The sequence below is a fragment of the Rosa rugosa genome, chromosome 4, assembly GCF_958449725.1.
Source record: "Rosa rugosa chromosome 4, drRosRugo1.1, whole genome shotgun sequence".
NCBI lineage: Eukaryota > Viridiplantae > Streptophyta > Magnoliopsida > Rosales > Rosaceae > Rosa > Rosa rugosa.
In genome coordinates this window covers 56212331-56239789 of record NC_084823.1, presented here as the reverse complement: position 1 = coordinate 56239789, position 27459 = coordinate 56212331, and the positions used below count along the sequence as shown (strand labels likewise).

At 39.5% G+C, this 27459-nt stretch overlaps 3 protein-coding genes across 3 annotated transcripts; 1 reads left to right on the top strand and 2 right to left on the bottom strand.

Moving 5' to 3' along the window:
* Positions 1–157: 157 nt before the first annotated feature.
* On the bottom strand, positions 158–13898 carry LOC133743058 (small ribosomal subunit protein eS12z-like). Its single transcript, XM_062170795.1, has 7 exons — positions 13869–13898; positions 12207–13473; positions 12052–12072; positions 11871–11939; positions 2383–2638; positions 1960–2029; positions 158–1798 (listed from the first exon to the last, which is right to left on the bottom strand). Exons 2-6 carry the CDS (start codon positions 12347–12349, stop codon positions 1961–1963), a joined length of 558 nt encoding a protein of 185 aa, XP_062026779.1. The 5' UTR covers positions 12350–13473; positions 13869–13898; the 3' UTR covers positions 158–1798; position 1960.
* A 4655-nt stretch (positions 13899–18553) lies between these two features.
* On the bottom strand, positions 18554–22124 carry LOC133744151 (uncharacterized). The gene is made up of 4 exons (XM_062172296.1): positions 22037–22124; positions 21736–21912; positions 19786–21130; positions 18554–18897 (listed from the first exon to the last, which is right to left on the bottom strand). Exons 1-3 carry the CDS (start codon positions 22049–22051, stop codon positions 19814–19816), a joined length of 1509 nt encoding a protein of 502 aa, XP_062028280.1. The 5' UTR covers positions 22052–22124; the 3' UTR covers positions 18554–18897; positions 19786–19813.
* A 1038-nt stretch (positions 22125–23162) lies between these two features.
* On the top strand, positions 23163–27279 carry LOC133743858 (pentatricopeptide repeat-containing protein At1g74850, chloroplastic). The gene is made up of 4 exons (XM_062171918.1): positions 23163–25077; positions 25534–25848; positions 25928–26035; positions 26524–27279. The coding sequence occupies exons 1-4, from the start codon at positions 23255–23257 to the stop codon at positions 26861–26863; spliced, it is 2586 nt and encodes an 861-aa protein (XP_062027902.1). The 5' UTR covers positions 23163–23254; the 3' UTR covers positions 26864–27279.
* Positions 27280–27459: the final 180 nt, after the last annotated feature.

The following is a 27459-nucleotide window of genomic DNA, read 5'->3' as shown; positions in this document are numbered from 1 at the left end:
TATATGGAAGGTTACTCAGATTCAGAGCAATGTTCAAAGTGAAACCTTTGTTTTTGTTACTGCAACACTGGATGATAACAAACAAATCAGAACTTTGGTGTCCCAATATGATCTTAGCTTTAAAATGGAGCTAGAGAAGTATTTCAACATGCCGTGTCCAAATCACAAGGCTCGGCATAACAACTGAATAGTAAAGCCAATTGATCCGAGATCTATAACATCAAGATATAAAACGTATAAGAAAAAATCAATGCTGCAAGTTTCCCAGAGAATAGGATCCCAGCCAGCCGTGAAAGCTCAGATTAATTATGAGGCTTGTTCATCCTCATACTCGATTTTCTGCAGGAACAAAAATATCAGAGAGGAAGATACTGGAAGGCGTTTTGAAAGAACCATACAGATATTATAAGGAATCCCATTTATCTGCTAGAAGACACCAACATCAATAGAAGTGTAGTATCAGCAAAAGTGCTTCGACAATTCATGAGAGTACAACACTTCAACAGATGCAAATAGCTTATTAAGTACTCGAACAGGAGTACCAACATCCTATTCTTTTGAAACCGAGGCTTCGTGTACTGGAGCTGCAATACACACATTATGCTAATCCTAACAACTACATGTGACTCTTCCCGCCAGCTCAACCACATGAATAAATTAAAAAAAAAAAAAAAAACTAGTTCTGCAGAAGCAAGAAATGCATAATCAAGGTCAAATTTTTCATAGCTACAATATTACCCAAAAAACATAAATAAATGAAAGAAGGATCAAGGATAAATATAGTAAAACAAGAAAATGAAGGACAAAGATAAATACAATACTGGCAAAACACAAAGACCGAGAGAGAGAGAGAGAGAGAGAGAGAGAGAAAGAGAGAGAGGTGAGGCTATAGATGTAATCACTAATGGAGGGACTGAGAATTCGTTTTAATGATGCTGGGCGGCTTCCCATCTTAAATCAGAATGAATTTTCTAGCCTGCACCAGAGGACAAGTCACATGCTCTATATGCACAAGCCCTTCGGAACTTAACTAAGAAATTTAAGATCATAATAGCGATTGTGGAAGGTCTTAGAAAATACTGGTACACTTCAGAATACAAAGATTTGGTTGCACAGCCTGTTTTCGTTTATCAAAGTGTGGTAGCTGGTGGAAGTCTCAGTATGAGCTTTCCAGAGATGACCTTGAACAAATGCAGAAGTTGGGCATTGCAGAGCTTTCAAACCGTATGACGCGATCTTGTGGAGACTCTCCTATTCGGAGGCCCCGGACCGTAAAAAATTTAGTGACATGATCTATAATGACTCATTTTCTTATTTTTCTTGTCAATAAGTATGTAACTAAATTTTTTTGAATTGCTCGAAGTCCAAAATAATGTGCTGTCTACCATGTAACAATTTCTTTTCCAACAATGAGATGTAAGCTTTAACTACTACTACTTCAAGTCTTTGAGATTGGTGGAGAAGACAAGGGAGCCTCTGTTCTCAAGACACCATTTTGGTTGTCGATATTGTTGGAGCTCTGAAGCATGTATCATCTGAGATCCATAGTCGTTAATTTTTGGTTTGAGAAGGGAGTACATGAGAATTTCTTGTGTTTTCGCTCTTCTTCTTTTGAGTTTACGGTATTCGCATTTCTTTTGTCACTTTTAGCACCTTATATGTCTTGGACCATCTAAAGAACACAATCCTAGGCAAAAGGGCGACACAGTCCAGACTCTTCCAGCACTTCCAGCTTTGATGGGAGAGACTTCCAGACCTCCAAAACTGCTTTATGAAGTTCCGTCTCATATATGCCTTCCTGCAAATCATAGACATCAAGGTAGAAAACTAAAACCTAGGCAATTGAATGTATCTGAGAGATCATCAAACTTTGGATGGATTTGACCCCAAATCCACCAGAGACATAGCTACAAGAGATAACAATGGCAATTAACACACTCAAATGAATGTAAAAATTACCTCAATAACAACGCAAGAGCAACGTACGAACCACCCTCTTTGCCTTTCCTTCAGAATCCTTATTACCAAACTGTGACAGTAGAGATTATTAAAGTAACAAAAAGCTAGGATAGGCCCAAAGGCTCAACAAAAATGATAACAGAGAACTAGACTTCAAGATTAGCTACTGCAAGAAATTTTCTGGTCCTCCAACCACATCACACCAGAACTCATCAGAGCGGAAGCAAAGAAACATATACATAAACTATTTATTGGCAAAGAAAAGCAGTTGAAGAGAGTTGAATTTGTTCTTAATTAAAAGCTGATTAATCATGGAACTATTGATGAAAATGACAGTAAGAATACATGGATGTAACAGGCAAAGATTATTGTAAAATTTAAGTACTTTAAAGCAAGGAACTAAGGAAAAATATTTTTACTCACCACAGACCACTGTCCAAGAGTTTTAGCACTGGCAATTGTCAGATACTTAACATGATACTCCTCACACAATGACTTTACCGCCTTGACAAAATCATCCTGGTTGCTGTCCTCAGCAAAAACACACAGCCATACCTTCTGGTCCGGCATGAGATTGGAAGCTGCGGGAAGTCCTCTTCTGAGCAAACCATTGGCCAATGCCATTGCCAACAAATCTCTCAATGAGTCCACGAAGTTAATTTTGAAATGAGGTCCACCTCTGAAAATGAGTTAAAATGAAGAGAGTTAACATTAGCTAGAGATATGAACACATGCAATATATCTATATTTGTTGTAAAACGAACATAAAAACTGTTTCAGAAAATGGAGAGAGCTTTGCTTTCAAGAACTTGAGAGAGAGAGAGAGAGAGAGAGAGTTAGCTGCATAGAATGAAGTGTGAGATGTGTGTTCTCATTACTTCTTTGAAGTCTCTTTATATAGGCTACAAAACATGGAGCAATCCTATTACACCTACCACATTCCACAATACCTAATGCATTCCATTACACCTATTATATTCCATTTCACCTAATGCATTCCATTACACTTATTATACATGATATAGTCATAATGATTTACAACACTCCCCCTTGGATATTTCATGTCAATAGTGTTGCTTAGGTTGTGCGCTTCTAAGTTGCCTCATCAAAAACCTTGGAGATAGGTGAAGTCTTATTATCAGCATCATAAGTAGATAGTATGTCTACGGGAGGGATGCATTAAGATTGCTGCACCAAAACCTTGCCCGGTAAACCCAGTGGGAAAAACCCGTGGTCAAAGGAAAAAAGATGAGCAAATGCATATATGTGGAATCAAAGCATCTTCAGGATGTAATGTAAGTGGGGTGACCATGTTAAAGATGTGCCTCGTTAAAACCTTGCCAGGTAACAAAACCCAGTGGGACAAAATAACCCTGGACGAAGGACAAAAAGAGTACACGATGGTCAAGTGGGTATGCTTCTGGATACTCCCCCTGATTTCAACTCCCCCTGAAAATTACATGTTAGGTAATTCAGATAACTTACGTAGACCAATACCTTGTACATGCTTCTGGAATGTAGACTTTGGTAGTGACTTAGTGAAGAGGTCTGCACGATTGTCTTCAGATCGAATCTGCTTGACCTCAATCTTCTGATGCTCCTGTTGTTGCTGATTGAAGAAGAACTTCGGTGCAATATGTTTGGTGTTGTCTCCTTTGATGAAACCCGTCTTCATCTGCTCTATGTAAGCAGCATTATCCTCGTAGATAATGGTTGGTTCATCAGTGGTGGAATGCAGTCCACATGTGCTTCGAACATGCTTTGTAACGGCTCTTAGCCATGTTCATTCACATACTGCTTCTTGAAGAGTTAGTATCTCAGCATGATTCGAAGAGGTAGCAACAAGTGTCTATTTCGTAGACCTCCAAGAAATTGTAGTATTCCCAATGGTAAAGACATAGCCAGTTTGGGAACGTGCCTTGTGCGGGTCTGATAGATAGTCTATATCAGCATATCCAACAAGGCGAGCATCATTCTGAGGATCAAGGGGGTTTGATCCATTCCTTGATGCGTAGGGATAGAATAAGCCCATATCCGTTGTACCTCTAAGGTAGCGAAAAATGTCTTTTATGCCATTCCAGTGGCGGCGTGTTGGCGCAAAGCTATATCTAGCTAACAAGTTCACATCGAATGAGATGTCCTATCTAGGATATTGAGCCAAGTACAATAATGCGCCTATTGCACTTAGATATGAGACTTCTGGCACCAATATCTCTTCGTTATCATCTGCAGGACGATACGGTTCTCTCTAGACTTCGGATGACCATGGGTGTGCTTGCTTTTATCCTTATTAAAGCATATTAACATCTTCTGGATGTAATTTGGTTGATGGACCAAAATTTTATCTGCACTTTGCTCGGGCTCCAGGTCGAGACAATAATTTGTTCTCCCAAGGCCTTTCATCTCAAATTCCGACTTCAGGTGCTTTGCAGTTTCCTTGATCTCTTCAGGAATATCAATCAAATTCATGTCTTTGACATAGACAGCCATAATTGCAAACCCGGAATTTGTTTCCTTAATAAACACGCATGGGCATAGTTTATTATTCACATATCCCATCCCGATCAAATATTCACTTAGACGGTTATACCACCTCCGTCTGGATTGTTTCAATCCATAAAGTGAACGCCTCAAAACTAATGGAGAGCGTGTTCCGTGGTCTAGAACTATTTGCATCGGGTATATTAAGTCCTTCAGGAACTTTTATGTATATCTCTGTATCGTGATCCCCATAGAGATAAGGTGTGACCATATTCATAAGCTGCATATTCAGTTTTTCGGAAACTACCAAACTGATAAGGTAGCGGAACGTTATGACGTCCATTACGGGAGAATACGCCTCCTCGTAATCAATCACAGGGCGTTGAGAAAATTCTTGTGCCACTAGACGAGCTTTGTGTATCACAATCTCGTTTTTCTCATTACTCTTCCTTATAAATACCCATTTAAATTCTACAGGTTTAACATGGGGAGGTGTAGGAACAACAGGCCCAAAACACATTTCTCTTTGTCAAGGAATCTAATTTGACCTGGGTTGCTTATTTCCTTTTTGGCCAGTCGTTGCTTCGTTGACATTCATCAACGGAGCAAGGTTCGATTTCATCGCTTGTTTTAGTTTCGGTGGCCACCTCAAATACAAACACATCATCGATGATAATCTCATTCCAATTCCAAATCTCACTTAAGCATGCATAATTTATCGAGATTTCTCTATTCTCGTGAGTGGGTTCAGACGTTGGAGCGTCCCCTGATGCGGCTAAAATAGCCTCACAATTTAACCCTGCAAAAATGTAGTTGTCAGTATAGGATAAGCAGGGATCGTTCAGTCCGGGGATTGTAGGGTACACCTACACAAAAAGGTCAATTAACAAATAAAAGAATAAAATGGGGTTTTTGAGATTTGGTTCCTAATCTATTTAAAATAAAAACAAAACAAATAAAACTATATACAATGATCGACTTCCCTAACCTAGACCAATACCACTCAGAAATTACTAAGTGTAAAAACAGAAAATCCATTTCAACATGCTACAAAAATGTGCCCATCTTAAACGCTTAGATAAGAGCCCAAATGAAAAGCCTCAGCGGATCAATCCATTTATCTGATTCGTTCTAATGTAGGTTTGGATCGGAAAAGTCCTTACCAAGCCTAATACTACTAATTTTCGAAAACACTCAGCGTAATTCTCTTAACTAGTAGTATTATCTAACCCTCGAATCAACTCACACGTGCAAATTAACCATTACTCATAGAATTTAACACGTAATTTCCAGAATCGTTTAATCATTAAAGCATGATTTTTACCACTTTTTAGAACTAATTGCTACTTGTTTAACTCAGCGCCTTAACAAATAACAATTACCCTTGGCAAATTAAGCAAACACACAAGAATACTCAGCGTGATTCTAGCATGCAAACTTATGAACCTAACTCTGAAAATTACCTAAACACATAAAAGGGCACAAGATTGTAACATGCATCATAAAAGAATTCTCGAAATTAACTCAATAATAAATTGAAAATCTCAAAAATATTAATAAAAATATTCTGAAAATTTCATGTCTCCAATTACACAACTCGCAAATCCGAACACACAAAACCGAAACAAAAATTGTGAGTAGAGTCATAGTTACACTTTGAAGTTTTCCTCAGCGGCTTGGCAACAAGGTGATGAACTCGTCTCTGCTATGGTGGTGGAGCGTCCTTGACTCAGCGCCTAAGAACTTCGTAGATTGATGGATGGATGGTGGTCACGGTCTTGTAGTTGTTGGAAGTTTAAGGAGTGAATTGGGCAGTCTTGGAATAGTATTTGGCCAGGAAGTGATGGAAATTCTGTTCTGGACGTTGCCTATTTATAGGGGAGCATTGGTTGGCTTTTGTCGATCATACCCTTCATCATTGGACGGATGGGATTGCATCATAATTCCTTTAATTTTCCAACTGAAAACGTCTCCTTTATGGCCTTAACTCCTCTCATAATGGGGTCTTTTAACAGCTGAAACGTCTTTCTCCTTTATTCCCGAACTGAAAACGTCTTTCTCTTTTATTTATTTTCCAGCTGAAACGTCTTTCTCCTTTATTTCCCTTCTTCATTGCTTGGTCAAACGTCTTAAATTTCCTACAAAAAGGTGGAGAATATCAGATTTTTTTAAGAGAAAATAAAGGGAATTAATGTAAAGACCGCAAAAACGTCGACGGTAAGGAATCCTGATCCCGTTAGGATTTTTTTTCATAAATTTCGCATTTTGCGCCTATTTTACGCCAAACACTGTACAAGACTCTTAAACTGACTCGATGACTCAAAACACGAAACTTAAGGGAGAAACAAGTCTAAAATGGGGCATATACTCAATAATATCGTCGCACTTTATGCTCCTATCAAATACCCCACACTTAGCTTTTGCTAGTCCCTTAGCAAAACAGAAATACAAAACAAAACAAAGACTCGACAAAAAGCAAGTAAATGACTCTACTACCCCTAACTGTTGTCTCAGAGACTCCAAACTCATGGCTTTCACGTTAAACACTTAATCAAAATCGCATAGATAATTCCATGGTTAATAAACATGTAACGCTCATATGACTAAGTAAGATGTGGAGAACTTAAGTTATACAGTGAATGATAGCATGTTTCGAACAAGTCCAATCCAAACTCACAAGGCATACTCTCGATTTTTCTCTCAGAAATGGCTATGCTTAAAAGCTTCACACTCAAGTATATGCAAGAGAACAAATTGTAAGGCAACAAACAGCTTGCATACAGATTTTTTTAAGAGAAAATAAAGGGAATTAATGTAAAGACCGCAAAAACGTCGACGGTAAGGAATCCTGATCCCGTTAGGATTTTTTTTCATAAATTTCGCATTTTGCGCCTATTTTACGCCAAACACTGTACAAGACTCTTAAACTGACTCGATGACTCAAAACACGAAACTTAAGGGAGAAACAAGTCTAAAATGGGGCATATACTCAATAATATCGTCGCACTTTATGCTCCTATCATCCCCCAACGTTGTCTCTTCTAGGACGGACCCATAATCTGGAATTATCTCGTGAGATGGATCAGTTGACATCGCGATGTCTAGTGGATTCGTTTGTGCCGGTTTTACCCTCTTTCGGGGATAGGAATCCTTCGAACCTAATGGTCTACCTCGTTTCTGGGCAGGGACATGTAACTGGTTAGCTGCCATGGTCGTACCTCGTCCATCTGGGACGACGCGTCCTACAGGGACATCTATCCTTGCAGGCACATTTGCAGCAGGTATATGTGATCTCGTCACTTTAGCTAGATCAGAGAAAGCGTCTGGCACATTTTGGGCTACACTCTGTAGATCTAGAATTCTTCGTACCTCATTATTGCATTGTGCAGTTCGAGGATCGAGATGAGACATAGTGGGGACATTCCATGTCAATTCACGTCGTTCATCCGGAACGGTAACGTTCTTATCTCCCCCTAACGGCGGGAAGACTGTCTCATCAAAGTGACAATCCGCAAATCTAGCGGTAAAGAGATCGCCTGTCAAGGGCTCTAAAAAGAGTATAATGGATGAGGATTCATAACCGACATATATGCCCATCCTTCGTTGAGGACCCAATTTTGTACGTTGTGACGGCACAATTGGCAGGCGGACTGCATACCCAAATGCGCGTATGTGCGAAACATCAGGTTCGTACCCAGTCACCAACTGTAACGCGGAGTAAGGTTGGGTAGCAGTGGGCCTCAACGGGACCAACATAGCTGCATGCAAGATTGCATAGCCCCACTCAAAAACTAGAAGCTTGGTGCGCATTTCCAAGATTCTATTTGCGAGACCATCTTGGGTGTGAACATTGGGAACTATATGTTCAGCATCAATCCCAAGGGATATGCAATAACCATCGAAAGACTTCGATGTAAACTCTCCGGTATTATCAAGTCTTATAGACTTTATAGGATAATTTGAGTGGTGAACCCTCAATTTCATGATCTGGGTGAGAGTTTAGCAAAAGCAGCGTTTTCTTGTGGACAATAGTGTAACATGTGATCACTTTGTCGATACATCAACCAAAACCATTAATATTTAACTGGTCCACATGGTGGTTGGATATATATGTCCACAAATTTCCCTTGCATTCTGTGCAGAAAAATGGTGGTGTATTTACTAGTCTTTGCATATGATGGTCTAGTATGGCATAGCGTGTCATTATATACAAGACCCTTATTCAGAAGGGGATGCACCTGCAATGAATTGAGGATACGGTGCATCATACTTTGACCTGGGTGTCCCAAACGGTCATGCCATAGCAAGTAGTTGCTTGAATTAGTTAGCTTCTAGCTAACAGATTCCAATTTCTCCAATGTACGCTTCTGGCCACACACTTTGGAGGTTATGCAAAGATATTACACTCATTTTTCTCAGTGGTTTTAGCGTGATAACCGCTGGTTCGAATATCCTTAATACTCAATAACGTTCTTCTGGAACGTGGAGATTATAAGGCCTCATTAATGGTAGGTTCAGTACCATTGGACAACATATAGTGGGTTTTGCCATAACCCTCTATCAGGTTGGATTGGCCTGATACGGTTGTCACAGAGGTATGAATAGACAATAAGTTTGAAAAATATCTCCGATCTGGGAGTATGGTGTGCGTAATAGCACTTTTAACCAGACAACAAACATCCCCACAGAATATGCCTATTCATTTATTTAATTCAATGGATCACATGTATGAATAAGTTTATTGAATTAAATATATTCGAACATAACCACATTTCTATAATCCAAAATAATTGAAAACATAAATCACCAAAATCCGAAGATGTTTCATTCATTAAGATGAAATAGATATGGCACAAGGGGCCAATTATACCCATGTCTTCGAGTTCTAATCCTCGGTATGTTCAGTAACTGCCTGAAAATCCGTGATCTATAGTGTGGAATCGATAGAAAATGACCCTTTAATAAAGTTGGTATTTCGAGTTCTACGACCGGCGTAATACTCATCTACTGCTTAGGCTATCGCACAACAGGTGTGGGACTAGCAGTCAATTCCTCCACATTGATAACAAAGATCATGCTGATTCTGGTGGCAGCGGGCCGGACCAGTGTTCCTTTCAACTCGGGCTTTGCTGAGTTATGGCATCATGGTTCCTACCACATGGGCCTTGGCCATATGGAGCTGGATTACGTGCGCCTTGGCCTCTTGGGCCTTGGCCACCTGACTGACGGTCATGTGGGCTATTTTCCTTCTGCCAATCATGTCTTGCTTCAAGCAAGAAAATGGTCATTTGATGGTGAAAGTGCTCTTCTAGAGCGACCCAAAGAGTCTGTGTATCCTCTTCATCGGATACTCAACTTGGAGTGTTTTCTCCATATGTTTCCTTTGAAAATTATGGCACTCATATTAAAAGCCTCAATGACGACATTGTTAGCATTGATTGTTGATCTCATCTTCTTTGCAATCAGATGAATTTTCACATCTTGAGTTCACTTTAGATAGTTTCTTCTGGAGACCTCCAAAGCAACAAAGTCAAACATGTTGAGATTTGACATTTCTTACAGGAAAGGAACAAATAATATTAGTGCTTTGGGTAATATCATCCATAAGCAAGTAATGAGAACTTCAGGTTCTATAACATAGTATGAAAAATCGGATTAGACATGTAAAATCTACTGGTTTTATCGTGTGTGGTGAATTTATGAAGGAAACTTCAAGTTTCTTAAACGGCATTATCGAAACTACAAGTTCGATATATGTATGAACTACTGGTTCATTTAGAACTTCTAGTTCATTAGGTACCTGCATTTTCTACACATATATTCTAGTGCGAAAATTTAGACAAGTAACACAATAATATTGAATTGAGCAAATTGAAATAATCTCACAAATTGGATAAATAAAAATCACAAATCAATTGAGATATTAATTGCATGCTAGTAAAATAACATATTAATTATCACACAATTATGTGAATAAATGCTTCTGGCAATTAATTACACATTAAATATGGTGAATCTATTTACAATAGCCATAATGACATGCACGTTGTCTAGGTTCAAATCTCAGTAGAATCAAATCATTTTTCCTTTTATTTGATTCTGCTGGACCAAAGGAGTGGGCTTGATAATGAAGCCTATCGGGCTTAGTCTGCGGGCTTGTGACCCGGCCTTTCATGCGTAATTCAAATGGTGTGTGAGGCCTGCTGGGCTGCTAGGTCCTGCAAAGGGAGAGTAGGCCTGCTGGGCTCAAATTGGTCTTTGTCATGGCAACACATGGCGAGCTTCTGTTATGGTCTTGTAGCTTGGGCCTGAGCTTCTGGCTCGGGTTTGTTATTGTGGCTTTGGGCTTGATTTGAGCTTCTGACTCAACCACATTTAATATTCACAATTATAACATAACCAAATTCAATATATGTTATTACATCATAACAGAAACAAATTAATGCAGGGGTTATGTACCTAAGGAAATGGGTTCAAATCCCATTAATGCTTTTGGCATTTCGTATAGGTAATAAATTGAGTAAATGCTTCTGGCATAACGTTTATGTAATAATCGCGTAATAATTTAGCCCATAATGCTTCTAGCATAAGGAATTATAATGGCATATTTCAAATTTGTGTAACCAAAAAAAAATTAAGTCCATAATGCTTCAACAAAAATCACAAAAACATGATTGCAGCTTCTACTGAACAACAGTCGAAAGACGAACTGAAACATTAAGCAAAACTACCCAGAAAAATACGAAAATTTACAGAGATGCACTAAACACATAAGGGTTCCAGCATACAAAATTTGGTGAGTTTTGAAGTTGATTTACTATTTCAAATAAATACTGGAACACAGAGAACAGAAGGTAAAATGAAACAGCAAAATCGGTTTTTGTTTGGAAAAACCTACTTGGTTGTAGAGCTTGGTAGATTGACGTTGATTGAATGATGAACCGCCTCTTCTCTGCAACCCCAAGAGTTATTCACCTCTTCTTGGAAATCTGCAATCCGAATGCTAGAGCTATTCGTGCTGATAACGTGTTGTAAAACGAACATAAAAACTGTTTCAGAAAATGGAGAGAGCTTTGCTTTCAAGAACTTGAGAGAGAGAGAGAGAGAGAGAGAGTTAGCTGCATAGAATGAAGTGTGAGATGTGTGTTCTCATTACTTCTTTGAAGTCTCTTTATATAGGCTACAAAACATGGAGCAATCCTATTACACCTACCACATTCCACAATACCTAATGCATTCCATTATACCTATTATATTCCATTTCACCTAATGCATTCCATTACACTTATTATACATGATATAGTCATAATGATTTACAACAATATTGAAATTATAAATGCATGAGGGAAAAAAGGAAAAAAAACAGTTCGCAAACTAGGAACCCCAAATATATCCAAAATCAAAGGGGAAAGAACCGAAGTGGAACTTACTGTAAGGACATATTTTCTTCTTCAATATTTGCATAATTTGGCTGGTCGATCTCGAGATAATCATATTCTCTGAGTCATAAAATAATATCAGTAAAGGTGACATGACATGCAAAATAAAATGGATCGATATTTATTGGAAATTAAAGAAAAAATAACCGTGAGAGGTAATGATGGAACTTACGGCTTGAAGATGAAGTCAACACTGAGACATAAAACGATCAGAAACATATATAAGATGGCATTCCAAATAAACAAGAATCCCACCACGTATAAAATGGATTGGAATTTATTGGAAATTAAAGAAAAATAACCATAAAAGGTAATGAAGGAACTTACGGCTTGATGATGAAGTCAGTATCAATGCCGTATCTGTCTTCTTGGTTTAAGAGGTTGATGCGACTAGCTATCTCTTCTGGTTCAATGCGTTTAAAAGTACTGAGACATAAAACAATCAGAAACATATATAAGATGCATGACATTCCAAATAAACAAGAATCGCAATCTATTTTAAATTGAAGTGGATAAAACTAAATGGTCGGGAAGGAGGATAAAGCAATGTTCAATTGTGAATCTCATACAACCCTCAAGAGGCACCTCATAAATGAATGAACGTTCGATTTTGATATTGGTTTCTCCCACAAGGTGAAATGTGGTAATTTTAAGAGATTGACTGGATCTAATGTCGTCATACCGAAATCCAGTCTGAACAAGACAAAAGTTCAGGTCACCCAAATAAATCAAACGCTCCATTCTCCGTGCGCCTGGTCGAAAGTCCCCAAACTCTGGACAAACAAACTGTGACTTTAGAGAGCAGGTAACAAGATTTTCATGCCTTGTGATAGAGAGTGCCATAACTGCCAAGCTGCTTGATAACGCATAGATAGTCTTGTCCGCACATACAGCCGGTCCTCGGAAACTATAGCAATCTGTGTTCTCGACTCTGACTGGAAGCCATTCATCCAGTGTTACATCATAAGCCCACAGTTCATCTTGATATTTTCTAGAGCAAGAGAATGAATTATACAGATTAATGAATCCATCACGAGAGATTATATTATACAGAATGAGTCCATCACAAACGGCATGACCCCCAATCCTTTGTTTGGACCAATATTTACTACTATAAGGAAAAGATTTCCGAGTTTCCCAACAACACCTGTAAGGATCATATCGCTCGAAAGAGGGCTCTGCAGGCACAACAGATGAGCAGGATGGATCCGTAATAGAGTAAAGTTTCCCATATGCAGATACAACAGGTCCGTCCCATTTGGGAGCAACGGGCGGCTTGATTAAATGACATTTCTTGGTATCGACATTGAACATATATCCAGACAAGGGGTTCACCACATCATCAGAAGGGAAAGGATCACTATCTGGCAATAGACATATGTCGTAATTGGTATCCAAGGAGCAAGATTTCCAACTTAATGGAAGGCTAATATCCCTTTCCCTGAACCATGCTAAAGGTCGAAAGGAGTCTTGCTTACATAAATTAAATTCATACAACGATCCAAAGTGCGGGCCGTCCTCATATTGCATCATGATATAAAGAGACATTGCTTCTTCTTCTGCCTGGTTTATCATCTTCTTGTTATGGACGGAGCTGAACATAGATAGTACAACAAAATTAGTCCTTTTGAGCAGTTGGAGAGAATGAACAAGGACAAATCCATGAAAGCTACTTGAGTAAATATCGGAGCACAGGATGAATATGTCTATTTTGTTCTCTACTGGATCTTCCACTCGGACGAATTTCCTCCGTTTACCTTTACTCTAATAATTAGATCACTATTTAGACTACAACATGGAATCATCATCATCATCATTCCTGTTTTATCAAAAGTTATTTATCCCCACAAAGTTTACCCAAGGACACAAGAATTATAGAATTGAATTGAAATCCCAAATTTATACAAATAATTCCCAATCCGATTCTACGCATAACCATAATCAGTTTTTCATAAGATATAATTCACAAAACATAAAACTTTCGCAGACCTGAGTCGATGGAGATCTGCGGAATGCCTAATAAGAACTCGGAGTGTGAGGGCTGGTGGTGGCCCAGGAGATAAAAGGATTTTAGGGCACGTTTACTTACTTGGAATGAAAGGGAATGATTATGGGGTAAAAACATTCCTGCGTTTACTAACACATAAAGGAATCGGAATGATTCCGGGTAAAAGAAATCCTGCGTTTACTAACACATGAAGGAATCAGAATGGATGTAGGTCCCACCTCCTTATCAGGAATCGATTCCTGAATACTCAGGAATTCGATTACGAAGGGGGGAGATGGGTTTAGGAATCATTCCTCCGGAATCAATACCGATTCCTTTCTTCTCCCATTCCACTTGTCTCCGATTCATGATTATTTTCCATTCCAAATAAGTAAACGTGCCATTTAGGTTTTGTACTATGGAAACCGAAAATTCATCTTAGTTAGGAAAGAACCATTGAGGGGGATGGGCGTGGTTGTAAGGGGGATACTGTCTAGCACCGTCACAAGTGGTGATCGTCAAGAACTTTGTTTCAAGTTTGTGTTTGAAAAAGGCAAAAGGAGTGTCAAGAACTTGCCTTCTCTAAAGCAAGAATTTTAGAGTCCCCAAAACTCTCAATTTAATTAAGAGAAAAATTCAGCTACTGTCCCCAAACTATTCTGCCAAGGTCAATTTGATACCCGAACTCTCAAAAGTATCAATGTGATACTCAAAGACCTAAATTAGCATCAACGTGATACTTCCGTCCAAAATTTTTTACGGCGCCGTTTGTTTGCTGACGTGGCAAGCACGTGGGTCAAAAAAAAAAAAGTGAAATGACCCATTTACCCTTCTTTTTTTTTTGGAGAAAAATTCAGCTATCGTCCCCAAACTATTATGCCAAGGCTAATTTGATACCCGAACTCTCAAAAGTATCAATATGATACCCAAAGACCTAAATTGGCATCAACGTAATACTTCCGTCTAAAATTTCTGACGGCGCCGTTTGTGTTGTTGACGTGGCAAGCACATGGGTAAAAAAAAAAAGGTGAAATGACCCATTTACCCAAATCGAGCAATTGACAGTGTGTAGGAGAAGCCAAAGGTACCAAGTACCAGCTGCCAAGTCTTTTTCTTCTTCTAATTGTGCTCAAATGCTATCTGGGTTGGTTTTGCTTTTTTGGTTTATGCTGGGTTTGTTTTTAGTTCTTGTATACATGAATTCATAGTTATATGTTGCTTTGACCTTGTGATTGTGATTTTGATCGGAGTATCTGATATCTGTTGTTACTGACATGACGGTGGCGGTGGAGGAAGATGACGCTGAGGTTGTGGCGGTGGAGGAGGGCGTTTGATGAACGGAGGTTCTATTAGCGAATGGGTGACGGTCTTTGCGAAGAAAGAAGATGGTTGGTGGAGCTAAGGTTCACCAGAATTTGGTGTGCAGCGAACCAGTTTCCCAGTTGGTTGTCCCGAAAGAGGAAAGTTGCTGGGCGGAGAAGAAGGAAATCGGTTTTGGCGGAGAAGAAGACATGGGCGTCTCTGGGTGCAGAAAGATTTGATTTTTTTTTTTTTTTTGTTAATCGTGTCACCCAACTTTGGTTTTGGGTCCGTCCGTTGGGAGTTGAGTGCGAAGAACATGAATTTGTAGCAGGAATTGGAGAGGATGATGGCAGTGTTGGTGATGGTTTGGGAGGAGGGGAAGGAGATGAGAGAGAGGAGGAGGCGAGAGAAGAAGAAGAGGACTGAGGTTGAAGAAGAAGCATAAGCCATTTTTCTTTGATTCTTGGGTGGAGGAGAAGGAGCGGAGCTTGCGGCGGTTTGGCTAGAACAATATCCCAGAAGAACAAGAACAAGAACAAGAAAAAGAAAAAAAAAAGAATTAACAAAAAAAAGAAGGGTAAATTGGTCATTTCACTTTTTTTAAGGGCCCACGTGTTTGCCACGTCAGTAAACAGATAGAGCCGTTAGAGATTTTTGACGGAAGTATCACGTTGATGTCAAAATACGTCTTTGTGTATCACATTGATACTTTTGAGAGTTCGGGTATCAAATTGGCCTTGGCACCATAGTTTGGGAACGGTAGGTGAAATTTTCTAAAAAAAAGAAAATGAAATTTAACAAAAAAAAGAGTAAAAAGTCGATTTTGCCCCTTTTTTTTTTTTTACCCACGTGCTTGCCACGTCAGCAACCAAACGACGCCGTCAAAAATTTTGGACGGAAGTATCACGTTGATGCCAATTTAGGTTTTTGGGTATCACATTGATACTTTTGAGAGTTCGGGTATTAAATTGACCTTGGCATAATAGTTTGGAGACGGTAGCTGAACTTTTCTCTTTAATTAATAATATCATAAATGATTGGTTCCGCAGCCGTTTAAGGTTGCTTATACATATGAGAAAAAAAAACCCTAGAGTTATACTGTTATACCCTAAAGCCCACGGGTTAAAACAAAACAAATCCAAATCGAACTAGAAAACCTAAAATACTGAAAAATAGTAAATTGCAGCAAACCCGAAAAAGCCCACACAAGGTGATTCATATGCTTTGCCGACAAACGTCTCTAGTGACAACAAACATTCAGAAAGGGTGGAACCACAAGTACTAACAAGAGCCATGGTGTTATGCCTTAACAGGTAATATGCTGTTTTTGCCACAATGTGAGATTACTTGAAAGAAAAACAACAGAGTATACCAAATGTTATTACATAAACATGAAGAAACAAGAACACACTTGCAACTCTCACAAGGGTTCCAACCGAAAAGCTAATCACGACATGGAATCAAATCAAATTGATGCAATGAGTTCATATGTGGAATATTACTCAGATGCACAGCAATGTTCAAACACATGAAAAACTTTGTTTTTATTACTGCAACAGTGGATAATAACAAACAGATCAGAACTTTGGTGTCCCAATGTGATCTTAGCTTTAAAATGGAGCTAGAGAAGTATTTCAACATGCCGTATCCAAATCACCAAGCTCCACATAACAACTGGATAGTAAAGCCAATTGGTCCGAGATCTATTACATCAAGATATAAAACGTATGGGAAAAAATCAATGCTGCAACTTTCCCAGAGAATAGGATCCCAGCCAGCTGTGAAAGCTCAGACTTATGAGGCTTGTTCATCCTCATACTCGATTTTCTGCACATAAAGGAACAAAAATATCAAAGAGGAAGATACTGGAAGACGTTTAGAAAGAACCATACACACATTATAGGGGATACCATATATCTGCTAGAAGACACCCAAACATCAATCTTAGTGTAGTGTCAGCAAAAGTGCTTCGACAATTCATGAGAACAGAACAACACTTCAACAGATGTTAATAGCATACAACGCACTTGGACATGACTACAAATATCCTATTCTTTAAAACCGAGGCTTCCCTGCATGCCATTTGAATGATACAGAGCTACAGAGAACTGTGCTGGATTCTAGATATCTCGGCTTGTCTAGTTAAGAATTCTCATATTTACTAGCAAGCCATCGCAGATGCAGTCATCAAAGTGCTCAGGAGGCCATAATTACCGCAAGAAAACATACTAATGAGTAATGACAGGAAACACATATTGGAAATCTTACTCAAGCCATACTAAAGTGATAAAAACATTATCACAGACATATATCTATGGTTCTTAATCTCCCAAACTAAAAGTGATAGCCTTTATCACACAAATTTCACTCATGGCACATATTTCTTATACACTTGCACAGCTTTCACATGCTCTGGCCTCCGCAAGGCTTATCAAACACAGTTGGGGATGCATAAACTACATCATACATACACATCTCTGGTTCTCAATCTTTCCAATTTCTCTTTTCAACCTCAGTTCATGAGGTTCTTTCATCTTCTGAAGTTACAACTTCCAATAATCTCTATCATCCTATAGCTTCCATCAAAATCCAGACACATTATGCTAATCCTAACAACTACATGTGACTCTTCCTTCTCGTCAACCCACATGAATAAATAAAACAACACTACATAGTTCCGCAGAAGCAAGAGGCATAAACAAGGTCAAATTTTTCATCTTTATTATAACAAATTAGGTCAAAATTGATTTCAAAAGATAATCTAACTTCATTAGATCACATAACTACAAGTATGATGTAAACCCAAGAAGGGTTTAGAGAAAGAAGGGTTTACCGGCTGAGCTTTGTGCCAAGCTATGCCTCTGTAGACATTTAAAGAGAAAGTGCCGGTGAGATAGATGGTGGTGACTCCCAGCCCCGCCGTGAATGCCTTGAACGCCCAATCCCCTGCCTTAGCCACTATCCCCATCTCCTCTCTCTCTCTCTCTCTCTGAGACTCAGTTTTGCTAAGCAGAATCTGTGAGGTCTGTAAGCTCCAAATTACTACAAGTCTTGAACAAGCTTTTATGGTCTCTGAAGCAGTCTATTTTGTTAGGGTGAGAAGATGTCCTTTCTGGCACGTGACTTGCAACACCCCACCTTTTTTTTACAATGAAAACCTGAAAGGAGGACACACAATTTTGTAACCACTAGCTTTGCTGCACGTGCATCAGGAAGTAACTAATGAAGCAATTCATGATCTTTATCCAAAAGAGCATTAAGCCGCTTGATTCACGTTACATTGTGACATGTTATGTCATGAGTTTCATTGTGAATAGGGAACATCAATCAGAATTCAAGTGTGAGTAAATTGAGTTTGAGTTGCCAACCAAGATACAAGGAACAATTTCTAATGAAAATTGCAACTAAACATTTACTAAAGCTTATTTATGCGAGATATTACAGAGAGAAGTAAAATGTCACAATATTGGTGACTTTAATATCTATACTATATAAACCCCATATGTAAGTAAACTCAAGAATCTAGTTGTTCCTCAATAATGTCACAACAATATGCCCATATGTCACTATATCTTTTGATTTTTCTCTCCCTGAACCAAATTCATCTTTGTATTCAGAAACCACAGGCACTGATTTTAATCCTCTCTTTGGCGGAGTCCAATGTCCTTCCCATTACAAAAGGTTCACTCATTTGCACATCTCCTGCTTCTTCTCCGAGAGAGAGATAAGCTGTGCAAGACAAAATGCAGAAGGCATCAGTAAAAATGAAGGCTCAACTAGTAAGTCCACCCAGATATCAGAATTAGACCACATACGATTGCAATTTATGCTCCTATATTTATCATACACAGGCACAGAAGTTGGCAATCACAAATACACTCTGTTTAACACACTAACAACATAAAATGGGACACAAATTTGACTGCTACCTGAGATCAGATGCACTAGGGAACGTACATAAATGGATATTGGGTACTAATCTTTTACAAATGCATATAACAAAAAACAATAACAATAGTCATTTATGAAGTTGGTTAGATAAATAGTGACTAGGAATCATTCAGTACAGTAGAAACAAGGCTTGATTTGCTTTCATCCATTTGGTTTGATTTATATTCTGCATAACAGTCCCTTAAACAGCAGGAAGGTTTGATTACCACCTACTTCAGCAAGAAGTGATTATTCAAAGATCATTAAAGGCAAGATGCTCTTCAATTTACAGCTACAAAATCGTGGCCATTCATCAATTTCTAGCACAGAATTTTGGCTGCCTAAACTATCTCATTCAATAAAACCAGGGAGACACAGAAACATAGTTAAAGTAATTGAGGCAGTCTAACAGATATGGTTGATGACCAGAAGAGGAACATGCCTTCAAATCTCGAATGAGAGATAAATCAGTTCATCTTTTCAGGGTAAACACTGCATACTTGATCTTTCTGGGAAAACACAGCTAGGCAGGCCCACACTTGCAGGGTCACTATTAGCCACTAAAATTGACTTTTACATAACTCTTCCCAATCCTAGTTCTACTTGGCATATGAATGCCAGAGGTGACACATACATACATACAAAGATATAAGTATGACAACAAGTACAGAAAAATGTATTGCCAACCTGATGAGCAGCCAGTGCTAGTCGTCTACTATCCCGACGATGCAGGCATCAAGCTCGACTTCTGTTGCTGCAGAGAACCAATTTTTGTCTCCCTTGTCTTTCCCTCCAAAGTGCCATTCTGGGAATTCGTTTCAGGCATGCTCATAGTCTCCCTTTTGCGCTTTCTGTGGAATGTATATCTGAGAAACTTATTGCTTTCAGTTTGACTAGCGACCAGGTCATCTGAATGAGATGCTTCCAAAACTGATTCATCTTTCTGAATATCTGCATTGCAAGCCAGAACCTCCAAACTTTTTGCAGATAACCATTCTTGTCTGGTCAATTCAGTTTCTTCAGTTAACAACTTATCAGTGTTGGTCTCCTTCTGAGCAGTCCAGGGTCTAGTCAACTGTACTTCACTCTCAATAACCATATCAAATGCTGAATGTGAGCTCATTTCAATTGCATCTGAAGGTGACTTTGGGCTTGAAACAGATGCTGCAACTTTATCTTCAGATTTCTTGGCAGAATTACCTGTAAAACCATTGTCATTGACCGAAGTAGGAGAAGCAGTGCAGCAGGATAAACCAGAAACTTGGCGCATTTCCGTGAACTGATGAGGAAGATCTGTGGGTGAAGGAGATGTACTTCTATTTCTGGCCGTTCTTCTCTTTTTGCAGAAGGACAAAATTGCAGGTACTTCTATTTCTAGCTGTTCTTTTTCTCTCCTATGGCTCTCATCTGCATGCTTCACTTTCAATTCTACTAGGTTCTTCTCTACCTCATGCATATAGTCAAACTTTGGTGTAGGTGTTATAGACATCCCTTTGCCTTCACCATTTCCTCCGATGAATATTGCATGCTTTTCATCATCAACTAGTCCAGAAAGAGACAACTTTTCATCAAACATGTATCTTTCAAAAGCACGGATTCTCTGAGTGCATCCATTTCTGTATAACTCAGGCTCTTTACTTGTCATTACTATCGAGGCAAATTCAGGAGTATGAACATAGTTATGATCCCTAAGAGAATCAGATTCAATGTAACACCTGCTGCCCTCATATGTCCCATTCCAATCAAACTTTTTGCCATTAATTGCCACCACATCTGCCTGAAGATTAAGTTGAGATGTTATCATCCCTGGAAAACACTGTCCATTCTGTGACATCTTTTCTTGAGCAGTAGTATCAACCTCTAAATTTTGCCTATCCAGTGCTCGTCTCTTTTTTGCCTTCTCCAGTCGATCCTGTACTTCACTCAACTCTCCCCTAAGGTCACTCACTATATCCTCGGCTTCCTGGAGCTGTGCTTCAAGCTCATCAATCTTTCCCTGTTGACTCAAGGACTTCATCTCTGCTTCACCAACCTGTACACATGGCACACTCAGTCAACCCTTTATTGACTTCACCACAGAATTAACAACAACAAACCCCAGAGGAGACAGAATACACGTTGCTTATACTTCATCAACTTGGGGAAGCATCAATTGCCACTCAGAAAAGCCAAAACCAATTTTTGCTTGTACAGTTATTACTAGTATTCTTGTAAATGCAGCAAAAACTATCAACAATAACTGACTTGAAGAGAAGTTAACAAAGAAAACGCCAAAAGACACAAAACAGTGACAGTAGTTGCAAAGTTGAGCCCTTTGATTATACTTCATGACAAGAAAACGAAACCAATTCTGCTGAAGCATGCAACAACTGGTAGACTAATAAACCACTTTCACAAACTCACCAAGCAATCAATTTCAACAAAAAAGATCCCATCTTTAATACAAACCAGGAATCCACAATGTTCATCCTAATTTCATAAATAGCATAAAGACAGGCCTGCATTCTATCAAAGCCTTCAAATTCAATCTTTCTCAACTTCTCAACTACCTTTCACACCAAACCCACATCAAAAGCAAAGAACTTTAACCCAAACAAACACAAAACAACCAACCCATTTGATCAAAATGCTACATACCTTAGAATCATAAGTGTGTTTAAGCCTTAGAAGCATCCGAAGCGCCTCTTCTTTAGTGTAAAGGAGCTCTCTTTGAAGCCGAACAGCTCTCTTCTCCGAAACAATTACACGCGCCGCTGCCTCCTTCGCCGTATTAAGTATTATATCCGCGTACGCCTTCTTCAACGCCGTCAGTTTCTGCAACCCAGAAACCAAAAAAATCAAACACAGCAAAGCGTACAATCAACTTCAGAAATAAACAATCAAGACCCATTTTCGGAAATTCAAAATCAAGAAAAGGGTAGTCTTCGAAATCTGTTACCTCGGCCTCGTCCATTTTTGCCGGTGCCGGTTTCAAAACCAGGTCGTGAGGAAGAAGAAGAAGCAGAAGCAGAAGCAGAAGAAGAAGAAAGACTAGAAGTTTTTCTGTTTTTTTCCTTTTTAACTGAAAGTCCTGGTAGTGTTACTGTTTTGCCCTCACTATTATGGTTTAATTACGATAGTGCCACGACCGTTAACAGGCCGCGGACTCGGTGCGGTTTTTCTGGTTTTTTGTAATTTTCGGTTGCTCTTTTGAGTCCTAGTGGGTCGCGCGCTATCATTGGTAGGGGCCCACCTGTGGTGACGTGGAGGTCTAGTAGGCGCGAAACGTGGTCGTTTCGCACGTGGGTTGGCTTTGCGGGAAAACAGAGAGCTTTGAAAAGCGTGGCGCGCGACAGTTGGGCGGGTGGTGATTGCGGTTTTTACTGACTCAGTTACCTGACTTACCTCACAAAAAAAAAAAAAAAAAAAACACTTACAAATCTATTTCATCTCTACAATAATTTACCTCTGGCAACAACCACCAGCCACCTCCCTAGAGCCAACCTAAGTTATAAATCTCCAAATTATATATTTACAATATTTTCGGTCATCCCGGATTATTGTTGCCTTTCAATTAAAGACAATGAATATATTAAAAGAGTTTAATGATTTTTGACTAAACGTCAGATATGATAAACGCACTAAATAAATTTTTGTATAATATTTGGTAAATGACACGGCATTTGCGGGTGGCGACCCAAACAGCTTCATTCACCTCATCTCTCGCTTTCTCTTTCGAACCATATGTAACAGATACAGCAAGATTCAACGTTACTTTCACAAGTTAAAAAACTTCGCCATTGACTCTTCAGATCACCTACTTTGTAATGTTTTTGTGGCACTATGCTTAATGCCAAATTTATGATTTAGAGATGGTTTGTACCACCCTGTCTAGAGTTAAAAAGAAACTCTAACTACATTCACCACAATTTGAAAATCAGTTACCGCCGTCGCTGACGTCATAACCCGCGCTCCGGGTCGAAAACCCATTAAACATCGAATCCGGCCCACTCCTCTCCCGCGTGTCTTCTTCCCACCAATTTTATCCACAACGACCGTACACGTGTCCTTTCTTCAAGCTTCAGTCTCCTTCCCCCCAACTCTCTTCACTTCTCTGTAATTTTTTTCTCCATTATCTTCAAAACCTCTCTACGCTAATGCAACCAAAATTACCATAATGACCCTCTCCATTTCCATCCCTTCCCCTCTCTCCGCCCCAATCCTCAAGCTAAACCCTAAACCCCACCACCTCTCCTCCTTCCGATTCCTCTCCGGCCACCGCAAGTTCCTCCACGGCCAGCGGCTATCGGTCTCCGCCAGGGCGAAGCCGAAGGACCTCATCCTCGGGAACCCCTCCGTCACCGTCGAGAAGGGCAAGTACAGCTACGACGTCGAAACCCTAATCAACAAGCTCAGCAGCCTCCCGCCACGTGGCAGCATCGCGCGGTGCCTGGACATCTTCAAGAACAAGCTCTCCCTCAACGACTTCGCCCTGGTGTTCAAGGAGTTCGCGGCGCGTGGCGATTGGCAGAGGTCGCTGCGGCTGTTCAAGTATATGCAGCGGCAGATATGGTGCAAGCCGAGCGAGCACATCTACACCATCATGATCAGTCTGCTCGGCCGCGAAGGTTTACTTGACAAATGCGCTGAGATTTTCGACGAAATGCCTAGCCAAGGTGTGATTAGGACTGTGTTTAGCTACACTGCTTTGATTAATGCCTATGGCCGGAATGGTCAGTATGAAATGTCTCTTCAATTACTTGATAGAATGAAGAAAGATAGGGTTTCGCCGAATATATTGACTTATAATACTGTGCTTAATGCTTGTGCTAGAGGGGGGTTGGATTGGGAGGGGTTGTTAGGATTGTTTGCGGAAATGAGGCACGAGGGGGTTCAGCCGGACCTTGTTACTTATAATACATTGCTTAGTGCTTGCGCCGGTCGAGGTTTAGGTGATGAGGCGGAGATGGTGTTTAGGACTATGAATGAGGGTGGGATAGTTCCGGATATAACCACGTATAGTTATCTTGTTGAGACTTTTGGTAAATTGGATAAGCTTGAGAAGGTTTCCGAGTTGCTTAAAGGGATGGAATCCGGGGGGAATTTGCCTGATATTACGTCGTATAATGTGTTGTTGGAGGCGTATGCGCAGTTGGGGTCGATTAAGGAGGCAATGGGTGTGTTTAGGCAGATGCAAGCGGCGGGGTGTATGCCGAATGCGGCTACTTATAGTATTTTGTTGAATTTGTATGGGAGGCATGGGAGGTATGATGATGTTCGGGAGCTTTTTCTTGAGATGAAAGTGAGCAATACGGAGCCAGATGCTGCTACGTATAATATTCTCATACAGGTGTTTGGTGAGGGTGGGTATTTTCGGGAGGTGGTGACTTTGTTTCATGACATGGTAGAGGAGAATATTGAGCCGAATATGGAGACGTATGAAGGATTGATATATGCTTGTGGAAAAGGAGGGCTCCATGAGGATGCCAAGAACATATTGCTTCACATGAATGAGAAGGGAATAGTGCCTAGTTCCAAGGCTTATACAGGAGTTATTGAAGCATATGGGCAAGCAGCACTGTATGACGAAGCTCTTGTTGCCTTCAACACAATGCATGAAGTGGGCAGCAGACCGTCAGTTGAAAGCTACAACTCGCTTATTCATGCATATGCAAGAGGCGGACTATACAAGGAGACTGAACAAATCTTGTCAATAATGGGTGAGGTTGGCATTGCAAGGAATGCCAGTTCATTCAATGGAATGATTGAAGCTTTTAGGCAGGGGGGTCAGTTTGAAGAAGCTATAAAGACGTACGTTGAGATGGAAAAGAGAAGATGTGATCCCGATGAGTGCACTCTTGAAGCAGTCTTAAGCGTTTATAGTGTTGCCGGTCTTGTTAATGAGTGTGAGGAGCACTTCGAAGAGATTAAAGCTTCAGGGATATTGCCCAGCGTCATGTGCTACTGCATGATGCTTGCTGTTTATGCAAAGACTGACAGGTCAGCTTTCACTCAGTTATGAACAAGTTTTTTATTTCCTTTGTTTAAGATAAGGACCAATTTCTAATCTAATGGTTACACTTAGAAATCTTCAAAACCATATTTTTCTGTTAATGACAGGAACACATAAGATATGTATGTGTTAATTGGGTGAAAGATAAAGAAAATGTAGTGAATGGTATCTGCGGAAACTTTGCAAAATTTTAACTGATGTTATTTAAACCATAGTAAACATTCTTTTTTGATAAAAAAAAAAATGAAATTAAGAAGTTAATCCGAACCTTTGAGGATCTTAGAGAGAAGTTTATTATACCTTTCATTGCTCTTAAAGCTTTGCTTGCGTGTCATTGCTATATGGGATGATTTATCTTACCTTTTAGGCTTCTTGGTTAGTGAAGTTATTAATCACTTTTTCCATGAGATGATTTATCTTACCTTTTAGGCTTCTTGGTTCAGGTGGGATGATGCCAATAAGTTGCTGAATGAGATGCTCACAAATAGGGTATCAAATATTCATCAAGTGATGGGACAGATGATAAAGGGAGATTATGATGATGAATCTAACTGGCAGATGGTAGAGTATGTTTTTGACAAACTAAAATCTGAAGGATGTGGGCTCGGAATGAGGTTCTACAACACTTTGATAGAAGCACTTTGGTGGCTGGGTCAGAAACAAAGAGCTGTGCGAGTTCTTAGTGAAGCAACTCAACGGGGGTTGTTTCCTGAACTTCTCCGTAAAAATAAACTTGTTTGGTCTATAGATGTGCACAGGTATGCGGTAGAACTTGTCTTTTTAGGTCGTGTTCTCTTATTCGGGTTTATTTCAATCTTACCGTTGACCATTTTGCAGGATGTGGGAAGGTGGTGCGTATGCAGCAATGTCACTTTGGCTAAACAATATGTATGAGATGTTCCTGAATGGCGAGGATCTTCCCTATGTTGCAACTGTTGTTGTAGTGTAAGCTGCTCTTTTCTCTGTACAATTTCTTTGGTGATGTTCTTTTCCTAAAGGTCCATGTTTATACCAGAATTGCTTAGGGAAATATATTGTGTGTAGGCTAGGGCTGACAATAGCTTAGAAGTCTAATAAGCTATATCAGTTCTTTGTCTTTTGGGTCTATGTGGACAATGCTTGAATCTGTGTTTGTGTGCAAAAACAGAATTCAATAATTCTTCTGAACTTAGGTTAAAACCTTATACCTAAGAATCTGCACCAAATATTGTAGAGAAAAATTGTTTTAAAAAAAAAAAAAAAACACCAATTTGAGTTTTACATATGAAGCATTAGAAAAGAAAATTAAATCCAACAGAAGTTGTCTTTACTCTGTTAAACTAGGCTAGTTTTCAAATGTACATACCATTAAGCATATGCCAAAACCTAACCTTGAATAGCATACATACTTCAATTTTGTCTTGCTGTTAAATGATGTGTTTTTCATTGAACAGACGGGGGAAGATGGAAAAAAATTACACAACACAAGATCTGCCGGTTGCAAAGGCCGCCTATTCATTCCTGCAGGATAACATGTCAGGAGCATTCAGTTTCCCAAAATGGAACAATGGTCGGATTCTCTGCCAAAGGTCTCAGCTCAAGAAGATTCTGTCGAGCATTGAACCATCTACAGACGGCTCCAGCAGTAAAAGTATATGTACTTTAAGTAACTCCCCTTTTCCTCCTCCAGGCACAAAAACATCACCCACCGATGTTGATGGTGTTCTGTATAATGGTACCACTTCTGATGCAACAAGTAGGACAAGAACAGAGCTTTTGACAAGCACAGTTTAAATAGAATAGTATACTCATCAGTTACCAAGGTTTTGGGAAATTTACTTTTCCCCATTTTCACTAGAATGATTGCCGGGCCCTCAGCCAGCTGAAGTTTTAGCACGGCAAGATGGCAGCACTGACCAAACTGCGAATACTATCCGCAAGCCATGGTAAAAGCTCAGTTCCACAGTTTGATATGAAGTCAGTTTTGATCCTGGATTACCTTCTTTTTTTTTTTTTTTTTGAATAAAGGGCTGGTGCGGCTGCCCTCAAGCTTTGACGATCCTGGATTACCTTTGAAAGACCCAGAGGTGATGAGGATTCTAGTTTTGTAGCTCTAGATTATTCTTTCTTCATCTGTAAAATGTACATTGTATTTTCACATCTAAATGTTTTTGAGAAAAGGGAACAGGTTGAAGATGTATTTACCCTTCCTTTTGCTTTATAGCAACGAAGTAGAGAAGACATTTTTCCCAAAGGTGATGAGGATTCTAGTTTTGTAGCTCTAGATTATTCTTTCTTCATCTGTAAAATGTACATTGTATTTTCACATCTAAATGTTTTTGAGAAAAGGGAACAGGTTGAAGATGTATTTACCCTTCCTTTTGCTTTAT